The 15,026-nt window shown below is 45.8% G+C and overlaps 1 protein-coding gene across 3 annotated transcripts in view; it reads right to left on the bottom strand.

Moving 5' to 3' along the window:
* PIEZO2 (piezo type mechanosensitive ion channel component 2) overlaps positions 1–14,135 on the bottom strand; it is a 1,085,167-nt gene extending 1,071,032 nt beyond the window's left edge. For 2 of the 3 annotated variants that reach the window (XM_069216450.1, XM_069216468.1), the window contains exon 1: positions 12,920–14,135. In XM_069216450.1, coding sequence (XP_069072551.1) covers positions 12,920–12,983 — 64 coding nt within the window. In that variant the 5' untranslated portion in view covers positions 12,984–14,135. The remainder of the gene's footprint in view (positions 1–12,919) is intronic. The other variant, XM_069216460.1, reaches the window with a different exon arrangement.
* Positions 14,136–15,026: the final 891 nt, after the last annotated feature.

Below are 15,026 nucleotides of genomic sequence, written 5' to 3'. Positions count from 1 at the left end.
TCACCCTAGGAGAAAGAATAAAATGAGAAATGTGCCAAGGCGTAGTTGGCTGGAACAGGAAATTCCCTGATATCAAAACCCAGAACTATACAAACTTAAAATGAATGTGCAGGCACATAAAAATGTCCATCATCCAAACCAATCTCACATTCACATACAGAAATACTATGAGCAAATCAGATACATATTGCTAATAAAATAAACAGTTGCAGTTATAAATATTTCACTATTTCAGCGCATAACGTATTAAAAGACGTACACTGGACAATGTTAATGTATTGTGCTGACGAAAGACTTGTTTAAAAGATGTTTTCATTTTTTTTTTTTGCTTGTTCATATTTGGAGGGCTGAATATTTTTGAACTGTATTCCAGGCTGCAAATTTCAAGGGGAGGGGTGGGAGGGAGGGGAGAGGATGGAGACGGAGATGGAAAAATAAAAATAAAATAAACTTACCTTATCGCCGTCTCCTGCTGCCTCGCTCCTCTTCCTTCCATTTGGTGTCCCAGCATTCGGCGGGACACTAGCACAGACTCCCCAGCAATCCTAGTGCTGCTTTCATGCTAAACATATCATGAAAGCAGCTTCAGGATTGGTCTGAGCGGCAGTGACTGTCGCTCAGACACAGCCCTGGGGTCTGTGTAGTTTCTCCAGCCCAGCTGTTATACCCAGCAGGGCTGGAGAAACCTAAGTGCGCATGCATGTTTGGCCTGCCTGAAACGACAAGCCAAACACACATGTGCACATAGGTGCACTCTCTCCTCCTTCCCCCTTCCTCCTCCCATGGCCCTGCACCACCCTTCCCTGTACTGCTAGCTGAGCCAGCAGATGAAACATAAAACAAGACTGTAACTATCGTTTTATTTTTCATCTCCAGGATCTTGGCCAGAGGGGTGGCCATAGTGAAGGAGCAGCGCCTGCTGTATTCAATATTGTACATTTTATAACATTTACCTTTGCATTATTTAACAAGGCTGCTGCAGTGAACGTCTTTCTGAGTTTTAAACTAGATTGCACAAGCAATTGATGTCTTCCTAGACAGCTGCATTTGGGAGTCCAGTTGAAAAGTACTCACCAACATAAGCACAGATCTGGTAAGAATGTGTGCTATAGAAACAGTGTGTTCACTGAATCTTTTCTGATCCCTTTCTGTGTGTACTTTAAGGTATAAGTGAAGCAGAATGGCTTGATTAGTGGAGTGGAATACAGAACTAACAGCCCTAAAGATGTCAGCATAGAAAAGTGAAATCAAAGACTCCTGTTTGTGTAGGATCTGTGCACTGAATGGTGACTTGGTGTTTACAGGTTATGTACAATGTTAGGGGGTTCCTTATATTTAATATACCACATAAGAGCAGCCGAGAGATCACCCCGGTTTACCCATCCCGATCCACCATGCTGCTTTCCACATTATATTGATTTTAGCACTCTCACTCAGCAGCAACCACTGAAAACTCTGGGTACATACACAGGACCAGCATTGACTGTTTGTATTGGTGGTGGATCGGGATACAAAAGCTGAGTCAGAAAATGAAGAGTGACCCTGGGACAAGGGAGCAGTCTTCTAAAGAAGGCACCTACGGAGGTGTGTCCCTACAGCTCCCAAGACTCCATGCCACAGTAGTAGGCACCATACTGAATGCCAGACTCCAGTCCTTTTATGTCCACGGTGCTAGGCTCTCTGATCACAAGCTGGAGGATCAAACTCTGACTCCCAACTCTTTGGTGGCCTAAAAGAGAGATGCTATTATCGATTTACTATAGACAATCCTGTGGATTCCCTAAGGGCTAGAATCAAACTAAAATTCAAATTTAAAAAATATGACCAACTTGCAACTGTCTCCATTATCTATTCGTCGTCTGCCTTTCTTGGTAATTACACGAGATGCCTCTGGCTCCCCCCTTGTTTTCACTATTTGATAGAGACCCTACCTTAGCAAAGACTCTCTTTAGCATATTCTTTCATTTTATGCAAAACTTTACATGATCTCCTCCTTGTTCCCTTCAAGAAAAAAACTGTCAAAGTGCTGATCAAGTACAAACCATTAAGAGTTTGATTTAAAATTTGGTAGACATATTACTGTGTCACAAACAAAATGAATATTTCATCTGCCCTATTGCAAACGCCATTGGATATAATGCATTTGTAAGAAGGTGGACGACCAGGGACATAGCTTAGTCAGTAAGATGGGGGCGGGGGTTGAGGTTCAGATTTTCCAATCACGTTGACATAGCTTGTTAAAATACATTATATGAGAAGCAGGGCATGAATGGGACTTAAGGAGCAATTTAAAGGGAGAAGAGTGTGGATTATTGGGATACTTAAAACTCAATATTTTGTAAAATAACCATGTTTAAGAACTTCAAAACCACCAGTGTGTCTGTGCGTGTTTTTGTCTACCTGTGTACGAAACAAACACCTCACCTTACTCATCATAAGCCACCTGTAATCAACCATTCATTACAGAATACATTTATTAGGGGGTGTAACAACCCAAACATCCCCCCTCCCTGAAGCGCTGCCCCTGGGGATGGGATATTGGCCATGTTTGTGACAGAGTAACCTGTTTTTAGAAGTTTAAATTAGGCCCTAAATCTCTTCTTTATGCCTTTAGAAAATTTATTTTGCCTAGCTTTCTGATTTTGGGAAGCAGGTCTCAGCCTGAAGGACCATAATCCATGCTGATCTGTGCTCCCTCCTCCCCAGGGGATTATGTATCCTCCTCTGTCTCTGCATTATGGTACCACACTGCTGTCATGGTCTCAGACAGTGATTTAATCAAGTCTATTACAATGATTTCTGCCCGGGATGATCTCTGCCATCATATACTACAGTGTGGTACCTTTCTCAGGTGAATATTTTTGTAGATTTTTAGAACATTTACTAAATAGGACTTTATATCAAGTATAGGATATTAAGGGATATATAAAGTATGGAAATTTCATTTTACTGGTATGAGTTCACAAGCCTTGATTCTGTGAAACAGGTTTGGGAATTTTCATGAACAAAGTGGACACTAAGGACCTCCATTTGAACACAAGGTACACAAAATTAATTTGAGGCTCCCACGCTCACAGATGGAATGTGGATTTTTCTATTTGCCCATCCCATTGTATCATTGAGGGCGGGTCTCAGGAATATTTTTAAAAAACAGTCAAAACAAATAGTCATGGAAATCCTGGTTTATAGTAGAAGCAGGTAGTCGTCGCAGCATATGTCGCTGTATCTTGAATGTTGTAATGGAAAATACATTTTTTAATTTTTAAATAAAAATGTTCACCAACATTTATAAAGCAAGGTGCAATATTGCCATAATTTACCCCTTACACTTGTATTACAGAGTTAACCACGAATTGACTATCGCTAGTAGTGTGTGCTGGGTTGCACAGGCTGCTGCAGTGGAGGCTTTAGGGGTGCCACAGTAGTCTAGGGTATGACAACATAGCTACTCTGACATTCTAATAATGGTATCAATACCACAATAAATGTGTATACACAAATGTCCAACCTATCCACAGATATCAGGGTGTGTCCCATTACTCCACACGATGGCCAAGAACCTGCAATCCAAGCGTGCATCTCTATCACTTTTCTCCAGGAGGGCAGGAGCATACCAGATTTTCATAATATTCACACATGATAAATGTCATATAGAAATAAATTATATCCTCATGCCACATGTGAGAGGTCAGAGCCTGGGAATTGGGTGGGTTGCATTTTTTTTTTTACACGTGTGACCATATAAATACGCAGTACATGTGGGTATCACAACTTCAGGAACAGAAAACAGAAATGTGCAAATACACATTGGTTGTACAGCATTCTTATCCCTTGAACTGCACCCCTATGCAGGTTATTGTGACACACATAATCTTAGTTTCAGTTAGATGTGGCGTAAGGGCCAGAGCAGCTGACTTTGGAGCTAGGGAATCAGGTTTGAGTCTGGCGTCAGCTCAACATCCTCTGACTCTGGGCAAATACTTAATCTCCCCATGCATACCAAAATGAATATGTCCTTGTGTGACTTAACTGGTGCTCATGTGAAGTGCTCCAATACCTTCAGGTCAAGTTCACGCTATATAAAACTGCAAACAAACAAAAAATACAATCTTTCCATTTGCCCAATTCTTCTAAAGCAAAAAGGGCCCTTTACACAGGCACGTGCGCGCGTGTTCACATGCAGATGCACACAATACTGTACAGATGCATAAGAAAACTCTGATATAAAAGAAGGCCAATTAATAGTGCTTCCTTAAACAGCGTTTAAATCGGCCAGCAGAGGCAACACGGTTTTTTCTCTGCCTCCTGTATTAAAATTCTAGGAAAGATTTACATTTCTGATTTCAAGAAGCTATTTTCTAATTACAAAATGCAGGCGGCCCTTGCTGTGAATGAAATGTGTGTTTTGCAGGTATTCCAGATCTTTAAAAAAATGAACCTTTATGCTCCGTTGTACGTAAAGGGCTGAGAAATGTAATATCTTGCCTTTCTAAGTAAACGCTGTCTTGCTTTCTCCTTGATTCTGCTTGACTTCTTATAAAGGACATCAAATAAGAGATGCTGGCAAGGAAGTAAGAGACGACCAATGACCTTTATGATATAACAGAACAATGATTTTTAACACGCTACAAATGGTCAGCTCTTCAAATAGCCTATTAAGACAGGGCACAGGCATGTTTAGTAAAGCTCGCTGCCCTGTACACCAGAGACAGAGACCGGACTGGGAACCCAAAGCAGCCCTGGCAACTTTTGTTAGAGCAGCCCCCATAGGGTGCCCTGAGAGCGGGTCTGACCACTGCAATGGGGCTTGGGTGGGGTTCTGCCCCCAAGAAAATGTAGGAAAAAATGGCAAAACAGTGCCTTCTACAACACATTTTTCATTATATATTCATCGGTATTCGTTTTTAAAGCATGGTAAATGATAACCTTACAATACACCAGGATACAGCAATCTTTATTGGGGCACTTCAATGATTCCCTCACCATCACCCTCTAACAGTGCCTTTCATCTCTTCAAAGCCCCTCTCTCACATTACATTTGTTTTATAGCACCTCTCTTACCAGAGTAGGGTGTTGGAGAACTTTACATCACACACACACACATACAGAGACAATTAATCATACATGTGTAAATCAGTGTATAGAATATGTTACATAAGACAAAGGGTGAATACGAGGTTTAGGCTTTAAATGCCATCCATACTGGTAGACATTTTTTAAGAGTTCTTGATCCAGGGAAGCATAAACTCAGGATTCAGATGGCAACAGAATGGTTGGGGTTGACGTTCTGAATACCCTGCATTGCTACCAAAACAAATCCTTTTTAGCAAAAGTAGGAAAATCAAAGACTGGGGAAAAACATACCTTTCTAACTTGTACCATGCAGTTTGCATGCAACACTTTAATGGCAGTTCATATGAATGTAACTTGAGAACTGCACAGTAACAAAAGGATCTCTGTAACAAACGTAGTATTCAACTGAGCATTGTACTAAAATACTGTTCTTTTATCTGTATAGTGCGCATTCTTTGCAATAGGCATATTAACCCCCTGCACTACCTTAGATGAGTCACAACTGCCACTAGCCAAAACTCCGATCTCTCTCCAGCAGGTACATTAAGCACCAGAATTATCTTCCCACTTTTCGCTGCCTGAAAGCTGTTGAATATACAAAGAACACAGTGCTTTTAAAACTACTGCACTGCTACAAAACCGTCCTCTGAGTAACAAAAGCAGCCCCCACTCTTCCAGCCTCCCGGGAAGCACCCAATGCCTGGTACTGCCAATCCGACATTGCAGTGCACTGACCCTATTGTTAATCGCAAAAAGACATAATGAGTATAAAGCGTATTCTTGGTGAATCTCTAACAAAATAGGCCATACCAGTGAATGGGTGGGCATCTACCCTTCACCTCTGAGGTGGTGGGGGAGGGTGCCAGACAGGAGGGCCCAAGCACACACAAACACTAGAGTCCTTATCTGAGGACCTTCAGTTCTGACTACTTGATTTGTCCTGGACATAACTGTGACTTTCTCAGGAATTCTTGAGCGCAAGCACCCATTGCGGCATAACATGTAAATAAAGCTCTAATCAAGGACGACGTTGTAAGTTGTGTCTGTGTTTGTGTTTGAAGGTGGAGGGTGCTGGCACTCATTTGTGAGGGCCTGCACTTTTTTTAAATCAGACTTCGACCCAGAGAAAGAAAGGGAAAGGCTGAAAAGACAGAAAGAATGAGCAGAAAGGTGGAGAAACAGTGACTGTGGGAGAATAGGAGGATAAAACGGTACCTCCAAAAGTGAGATAAAGAATCATGAGGTGTAGGGATCTGGACGAGAGATGCATGAGTTGGAATCAAAGGTAGCAACCTTTGTATTTAGCAGCCTGGTATTCAACAGAACCAATAGTGGGCTCTAAAGAAAATCTTTGGTTCCTGCATTTTATTTACCTATACACTTACTGCATCCCTCTCCCTTGAGACACTGGGCCCAAGTAACATATGGGCCTCTCAGATACAGCCCTCCATGGGGAAGTTGTAAATGTGATTTTCTGGTTCCTGCTCCAGCCACATCAACGACGTGTGACTGTGGTAGAGACATTCACCAACGCCCACAGAAAACACTACAGGATTTTAGTTGAGAGAAGATATATGACCCCGTAAGGAATACCAAGGAGTGAATATGCCTGGAAATTAGCAAGAGCCTCTTCTAAGCGATTCTTACTTTTCACCACAGATAAGTATTTGGTTGACCTGTAAGTCATTAGGACAGCTCATGGAACTAATGCATTAATTCCAGAAGCCTATGGGCATCGCAGCCCGTCCTAACAGGTGGAGGGGGCACACCATCACCCCACCTTTTTCTTGACAAAGAAGAGTGTCTGGCAGGCAGAGCAATGTTCAGCTTGACAGATCCTCTTCTTGTTCAGGCAGCCAGGAGCTAGACATGCACTAAATGTGCAGGCACGTGGCTGACCTGAATTTTGCTGGGGTGAGGATTTCACAGTCCAGTAGGCGTGACCTTATCAGCCTGGCAAAGCACCTCCGGGCCCTCCCCATCATGATGAGGATTGTCACTGACAGCCTCGCACCTGGGCGCTTCAGTTTTAAGCTTTGAAGTGCACAGGGCTGAGTGTCTATCAGTGACTCCTCATCATAGGGTGGGGTGGGGTGGGGTCAGCAACTCTCATTGACCCCATCCCACTCTGTGATGATTTAGGACCTGCTGCATCCCATCACAGGCTGACCTAAGGTCAGCCAATGAGAGAAGGCAGTTCCAACCCTTCTGGGACCTCCGAGGCTTCCATGCCCGAGAGATAAAGCAGGTAAGTGTAATTTTTTAAAAATGTTTTGTGTGTGTGTGTGCGCGTGTATGCATATGAATATTTGGGTCCTGAGTGTTGTGAATGGATGTGTTTATATGAGCATGTGTGAATGCATGGGTGTGAGAAAGTGAGTATGTGTGTGTGTGTGGTCCACAGACCCCTCCCTGAAAATATTACCAGCCACCACTATCTGTGTGTAACCTGCAGGTCAAAGTTTTTTGAATCCTGGTTTAAGCTTCATGCACTGCAGGTCATCGGGGCTCACAAAGAACCAACAAAGGGACCATGCAATCTCATTGCAAGTGTTTTGTATCACTGTACCAGCAAACCAACAAGCTGGGTGTCACAAGAATAGCGCACCAACAAGTTGAGTTTCTGGAGCCTCATTTTCTATCACGCTCTGTAACACACAGAAACATGTTTATATGAAGCACAGCCATGATAAAACACCGAGTCAGCATCTTCCTGGCTTCTACCTCACTCAATGAACAATCTCAAGATAACTACATTAGTGGGCTGTTCACCCGAGTCTGGTCGGTATGCTTCATCAGATTACATGCAGTCTCAGAAGCACTCTTCTGTATTTCAAAAATCTTGCATGAAAAACTGGTGTTGACTTTAAAAACTTCCAATTGTTGCCTCAAATATTTTTGAATGGCACTCTCCTTTCCATTTTCTGCATACCTCCTCTGTCTGAGGACAGCCTATGTAAAGCACATCTGTTTTATTGTATTTCTGCAAATTGCCCACACCTCATTTCAAAGATCATCCCTCCTTTAAAAATCATACGCCTGCAACCTAATAACAAATACTCTCCTCTAGTTAATCTACTAATCTGCATGAACTCACATATCGCTCCACAAACATCACACCTAACTTCTATTAATTCTCTCTATGAGAAGAGACTGGAATAAATGCATGGAATACTTTTCTTGTGAGCCTAAGTGTAATCTCAGTAACCAACAATAACTAATAAACCACTGGACTAACAACTGATTTTGGGTGTGAAGCAGTAGGACACCCCGTGTAAAATGCTTTAACACCTCATCAGGGTGAGTAAGCACTATGTAAATGCAATTTCAATACAACTAAGCTACTACTTCACTAAATTACACACTTCCAGTGGGAAGGTCAACCACCTAAAGCAACTCAAGGGTTTTCAATAAATTAGCCATTTAAATTTAAATTCGTCCCGCTTATGCCCCCAGTAGCCCAGAAAATGGATCTGCATATCTGAAAAATAGGTTTTGTGAATATCAACCAATAAGAGATCTTCACTCTGCTAGTCAAGGTTTTTAGCAAGTACCCACATTCAACAAAGCCAGCAGGGGCGGACGTTCGTGTGCAGTTTTAGCAGTCAAACTGTGGAATGGGCTTCCACCTGATCTTGGAAAACTCAAATCTGATGCGCTATTCAGAAAGAGGTTGAAGACCTTCCTCTTCCACTAAAAGAAGGACTCATTTGAATTTCCCTGCTGGCCAGTGCTGGGACGTATCTCAGGAAGAAGCTGTTCATGCTATACAAAAAGGCAACTTAACAAATTAGTGAACTAAAATAGCCCTTCATTAAATGTACCACTTCCAACGGGAAAGTCAGTAAACTAATGTAGCAGCTCACTACATGCACCGCTTCCACCAAGAAGCTCACTAAAGTAGCAAACTAAACTAGCACCACACTAAATGAACCACTCCCACCGGGAAGGCTACTAAATTAATTAAGTGCACCACTTCTTCCTGGAAGGCACCTAAATTAGTAAACTAAACTAGCACCTCACTAAATGCACCTCTTTCACTGGAAGATCACTAAATTACTGAAACGAAATGAGCACCTCGCTAAATGCACCACTTCCATCGGTTAGGTCAGTAAATTAGTAAACTCGCTGAGCATCTCACTAAATGAACCACTTCCACTGGGAAGATCTCTAAATTAGGAAAACTTAACAAGTACCTCGCTAGATGTTCCACTTCCACCAGGGAGGTTACTGAATTAGTCACCTAAACTCGTACTTCACTAAATGAACCACTTTCACTGGGAAGCTCATACACTGACGCCTCACAAGATCATATGATAAAGATGATTGACTGGGGGAGTTATAAGTTTACAGAATACCTGCAGAGACCTTAAAGCATTGAACAGCGGTAAATAATAAACACATGCGGGATGGGCCGGCGGCGTAGAAATAGACAGACACCCAGCCTGAAAGCCCGCAGCCCCTGTGAACAGTGTCACAGGGCCCTCACTGCTCTGTGAGCATTGTGACGGGCCCCTCACAGGAGATGAAACAGTCCCTTTCAGTCTAATGCACCTCTTATGAAGCAAAGAGCATCTCATTCGGAGACAGAAATTTAAATCCGAATTCCCACAACTGGGATACATAATACATAACTATCCTGCTAGGCGAAAACTGCACGGCTGCAGAAAGGACGGAAGCACAACTGTCAACTGTGACAGTGTGAGAACCCCCGAGCCCAAGAGGCAAACAGAGGGCACGGCGAAGCTGGATCCAATGCAAATGCCCTGCATCTGGGGACCACCGCGCCCCGTTAGTGCGTAAAGGACGTTTGAAAGAAATAGTGTACAACTGAGCATTGGCAATACTCGTGCGTTCGAGCAGACGAAAGGAACCTGCATGTGGTGCTGTCTGCAGCGGCGGCTGTTATCTGCAGACGGCCCACAGCAGAAGCTGCTGGCATACTCTGCGCAGGGCGTGGGCCCCTATCAGCACCGAGCACTGGCACCGCCACGCTCGGGGCAGCGAGCGGGAGAAGTCAGCGCAGTGTGGAGGGATAGATTGTGTAAATGTGCGAGGGAAAGAGGAGGGAACGGCTAGACACTCACTCTACATCTGGCGCATCGACCCCAGCGGCTGCAACACAGCTTGGGCCTGAGCGATGAGCTACGGAATGGTTGTCGGGGGATGCGTGAGAGTGCGGGAAGAGAGTGCAAGGAGCGGCCACTCACGCCAAAGTTACTGGGGTAGCCCCATGAGCTTGTAGAACATTCGGGAGCCCAATTGCTCTCACCACAGCCCTCGGGGCAGAGGCAAGAAGAGAGCAAAGGGGAAGGGTTTAGGTGTGAGGCACAGGTACAGGAGACCGAAATGAGAAGGGCCGAGAGAGTAGCGAATAAAAGTGACAGTGTGTGCGCGCTAGAGGCGGGGCCCTCACACCGAAGGAAGCGGCCCGCGCGCCTACAACACACCCGGGAATCGTTTATCATCATCGTTCCCAGCTGTGTGCCTCTCGCGCCCTTGGGTTGGGGTGCTCCTTCCACCTGCGAGTAACATCGGTCCCGTGGCACAAGGCGCGGCCCTCCAGTCCCCGTGCGCACAGGGGCACAGAGCTAAAGGCGCCTTCCACCGCGCCAAGCGCATCTCCACGAGGAGAGGTGGCGGCCTGTCGCCGTCCAGCGGGTCCGCTGACAGTTATGTAGAAGTTTCAAGGTATGAACTGTAGTGTATCGTGAAAAAAACCTACTTTACACAAGGACTGCGCCCCTAGAAGTCTCTCTACTCCCGTTGAAAATTCGTGAACCTCCATTGGAAGTGGACACTATGGGCATCGGTAATCTTACCCACAGCCCGGCTGGCAACTGTGCCAAGGTTGACATGGGCGAGGCTCTGACATCTAATCGCACCTGGGGTAGGAGTGACCTGCTCTCCAAATGAAGCCACAACCACTGCACCGACCTGAGGGTGGGTTGAGAGGGTCTGAGGGTACGAGACAGCTGTCCGTTGTCCCAGATCAGACAAAAAGTAAATGGCACCTCGAGACCGGAAAATCCGGAACAACGAGGCACGGAGCATAATGCCGTTCAAGCAGGGCAACAATATTCAGCCCCAAAAACTGCACCTCAGATGTGCACAATTGCTAGCAACAAGCTGCATCACCCCAATGAACACACTGCTTTTGAACCCCAAGTTTTCGTTAAATGTGGTCTCTGTAGCCTCTTCGTCAGTTGACTGCATCTCACTCCCATGCGCACCTCCGAAAACCAGTGCTAACCCAGAAAAGTGCAGAGTTCGATGCACGAGGTCCTTCTCTTGTGCCCCTGGGTTTGAAGGCGCCTGAGTTCTGTGACTTGTGAGGGTTTCCCGGTAAACAGGTACCCCTGTGAAGGGTAGTGATGTGACACACAAGGGCTCGGCTACTCACGCGCCCTCCCTTCGAAAAGCAGCTGCAATCCATAATTTCAACTGTCCCGTTTATTTGTGACATGTTACATAGCGTCCGACAGAGTTCAAGCTAATAAGGAGAATGACGTCTCTTGCCACTGTCTCAGTGAGCACACTGTGTGAAAAGGGTCCGGCACGCGGGATGTGAACCGCCCAGACCCCGGGCACGCGACGCTGGAAGGTTGAGAGGAGGTGCGTGGTGTACGGAGCCCTGGGACTGCCGTGGTGGTGCCAGGCGTATCTCATCTTAGACAACTCATTTAAACGGCGACCCTCGCGCATACCGTCCCCTGTTGGGTGGCGTAGCCAGTGTGCCCAAGTGCAAGGACGGCAGGCTGTTGTTTGTACTATGAAATACGGCAATAATTGGAGTTTGGCGGGCCCCTCGGCTCCAGTGTCACTGAACCTGCTGCACTAATGGAAGTTACGGCCCTGTGGTGATCCGTCGAAGGTGGAAGAGCGAGGCCCGCACAAGAGCAGCCCAAGTCCACCCCTTCCCACTGTGGTACTTTAATGTCCGGTCCTAGCATCCACGGATACCGTTCATTGGCAGACGCATGACAGAATACCAATCATGCATCACCGTGACGATACGCACCGATATCACTGACGATATAGGGCACTCATTTTTTCACATAACACAATGTCAGCGAGAATAATCAGATAATACAACGATAATGCGTTACTGAACGTAGCGCTTCCCATCGCCTTTCCGCACCGTCAAAGCACTATAAAATAAGCGAAAGTATTACCATTTTGATTGTGCGCAGTTTACCTTTCTCTGAAGAATGGAAGGCCGAGTCGGCCATGCCGGGGACTGCAGATAACCAGATCGTTCAGAGGAAAGGGTTTAACTAAATGAACCATCCTAACCCCTAGGTCCTGAGTAATATATAGCACGCAATAGACTTACTTCGTGTATTATGATGATGATATATATATATATATATATATATCAATATCATAGTACAAAGCAATATAACCCACATAAAAAGTGCATCAATATTAACACAGGTAATATTGAGATATAAAACTCAATGTTACGCAAAATATTGCACGATAATAGCTATTTTGAATTGATTATTATTATTGTCCACAACATATTGAGCAATACTGTGCATGTGTTAATAGCTGTTCTTGCTCATACGGCCTGCTTTACTATTACAAAGCTGATATTTGAGAATAAAATGGCATATACGTTATGTGGATATTCAGCAAAGTTTCGGCAAATACATTGGATGTTTGCTCCACGTTTACGGTAAACATTTATATTGCTTTTCACATGTTAACAGTGAGTCAAGCTCTTGTTGGCTCGTGGTGTTTATGTGTGTGTTGTGTGTGTAGGTAGTTAGCATGCCATCGTTCGCCACAAGCACGTTTCACACTACAGGACATATTTCACTCTAAAACTTCCCAGACTTACCAGCCACAAGACACATTGGAAGAAGCAGTCTGAAGATCAGACCACACATCACCTCGGAAGCCATGATTGCGAAGTGGACTCCACAGAGAGCAAATCAAAACACAAATATACACAGTGAAGCCCGGCGTGTCACAGCCACGGTCCCATCACCGGTGTGCCCGCCCCTGCTCGGGTCCAGAGCTGCTCGGCATGACCTGTCACAGTACCCTCCCCTCACGCGCCGACCCACATGCCCATCTCAGCCCATGTACACATCGCCAGGCCTCGCAGCCGAAGGCATCTTCGGCATTCCCACAGTGGGGCAGACCCTGCAGCAAAGGGTTAATAGATAAGCATCTCTCTTGTAGGGCAGGTGAGAATGGGTTTAAAGATAATCCAGAGGTTGGGAAAGATGTCAAAAAACGTAAGATCCTGGTGGGGCTATGTGATCCAGTAAGCGGTAAACTCTGCGACCGGTGTTCAGTGTCCTGTTATCCCATGGACGGAATGATGCTAAGGCGGTGTGATCAACGAGCTTTCGGATTCCGTGGCGGGTATTCTTCAGGCAGAATAGTCAGGGTCGCCCTTCTCATGAAGGAGGTGAGTCTGGGGGTGAGGTGACCCAAAGTTTCCGGTTCCACTATTCCGCATGCAGTACATTCAGGGTAGTCCTATGGGGGCTCAGAAGTTGCGAGCGGCACTCTGCGGGCGCTATCTATAGCGCCGCCTTACTCCAAGTAGTGGGTATATTCAGCGCTACCTTATAGATGTTCATAGACGATGCGATAGAGGATTCTACCGGCGTTGAAATTCGTTGTCTGAAGGCGGTACAATGTTGTGGTTTATAAGTTTGTGGCGGTAGACGAACGTAATGATGCAGGAGTAGGTGCGATGCTGAGGGATGAGTCAGGATTCCGTACACAGCGCATGAAACTGCCGCCACTTCCCCCGAGCATGTCTCCAGCTGCTCCCACCGTGCGGGACAGGGCTCATTCCGGGCGCACCACCGCTGCCTGCTCAAGAAACCTCCGTCTGGACCCTGGGTTCAAGCATCTCACGCCCTGACCGCTAGGTTCTGAGGTGCTGCCCCCAGTGGTGCGTTGCCGAGGTGCGCCCCTAATGTCCTGGCTTCTGCTGCCGCTCCGGCCACCGTGTCCCGCTGCAGTTGTTTCTTGAGCCGCCCCGCTTCACCAGCATTCAATGAAACTTTACAGCAGGCCCCACCCCGCCGAGTGGCAGGCCGCCTCTCCAGTGCCCGGGTGGTGGCCGGAGGCTGTCTTCCAATCAGCGTCAGCAAGGGGCGGGTTCCGGATTGGGCGGGGAAGAGCACAGGCTGGTAGCCGAGACGTCCCTCCATCCCGTGAGTGATCTGCAGGCGTGTGCCGGGCACCCGCGAGGCTGAGGTACGGTGCACTGCCCAGGGCCACAGTCCTGTCCCCGCAGCTCTCGCACCTCTCTGCCAGTCTACAGCGGGGCGGGTCACCCCCGTTACATTGTAGCTACAAAGATTTGTTATTTGCAGTACAGGTGGGCCCAGGGCACACTTTGCGCCTCACAAACGCCTGTTATCTGATCGAATGAATATGCTGCTTCTCCCGGTGATGTACACTTTCATGTTAAAAATATCTTTGCATTTTATTTTTTTACATGCACTTATAGGCGGTGGCACAAGGCCGTTTGAGCATTCACTGGCCGTTTGGGCAGTCCCTTGCGCGCAACTTTACCTTTCTTTTGAAGTTTTCCTGCTTTCTGACGGTCGTTTTTTTTCTAATTTCGTTTTCATTTCGCGTTTCGACTGCGAATTATCCCTTCACTCCAATGCACGCGAGCGGTGGACTGAGGCATGTATTGAACAGACCCGCTGCACAAAGTCCCCATTTATAGAAGCTCTCAAATTATGAAATGAAGAAAAACAAAAAAAGACATAACCTTGAAAGAGAAAATACCTTCGGTTGACAACGAATTATATCTGCAGGTGTGCTTGATTGACTCAACGGTCTTTAAATTGCTTAGTTTTAACCTACACCGTCTAGTCATTAAACGTTCCGTCTTCTCATTTAAATAATGTCCTAATATCATATGCGGGAAGCAGTATTTATTTATTTATTATACATAATACGAGTCTTAA

The sequence above is a fragment of the Pleurodeles waltl genome, chromosome 2_1 (assembly GCF_031143425.1).
Source record: "Pleurodeles waltl isolate 20211129_DDA chromosome 2_1, aPleWal1.hap1.20221129, whole genome shotgun sequence".
NCBI lineage: Eukaryota > Metazoa > Chordata > Amphibia > Caudata > Salamandridae > Pleurodeles > Pleurodeles waltl.
The sequence above is the reverse complement of the archived record's forward strand: the minus strand, read 5'-3'. Positions and strand labels throughout refer to the sequence as shown.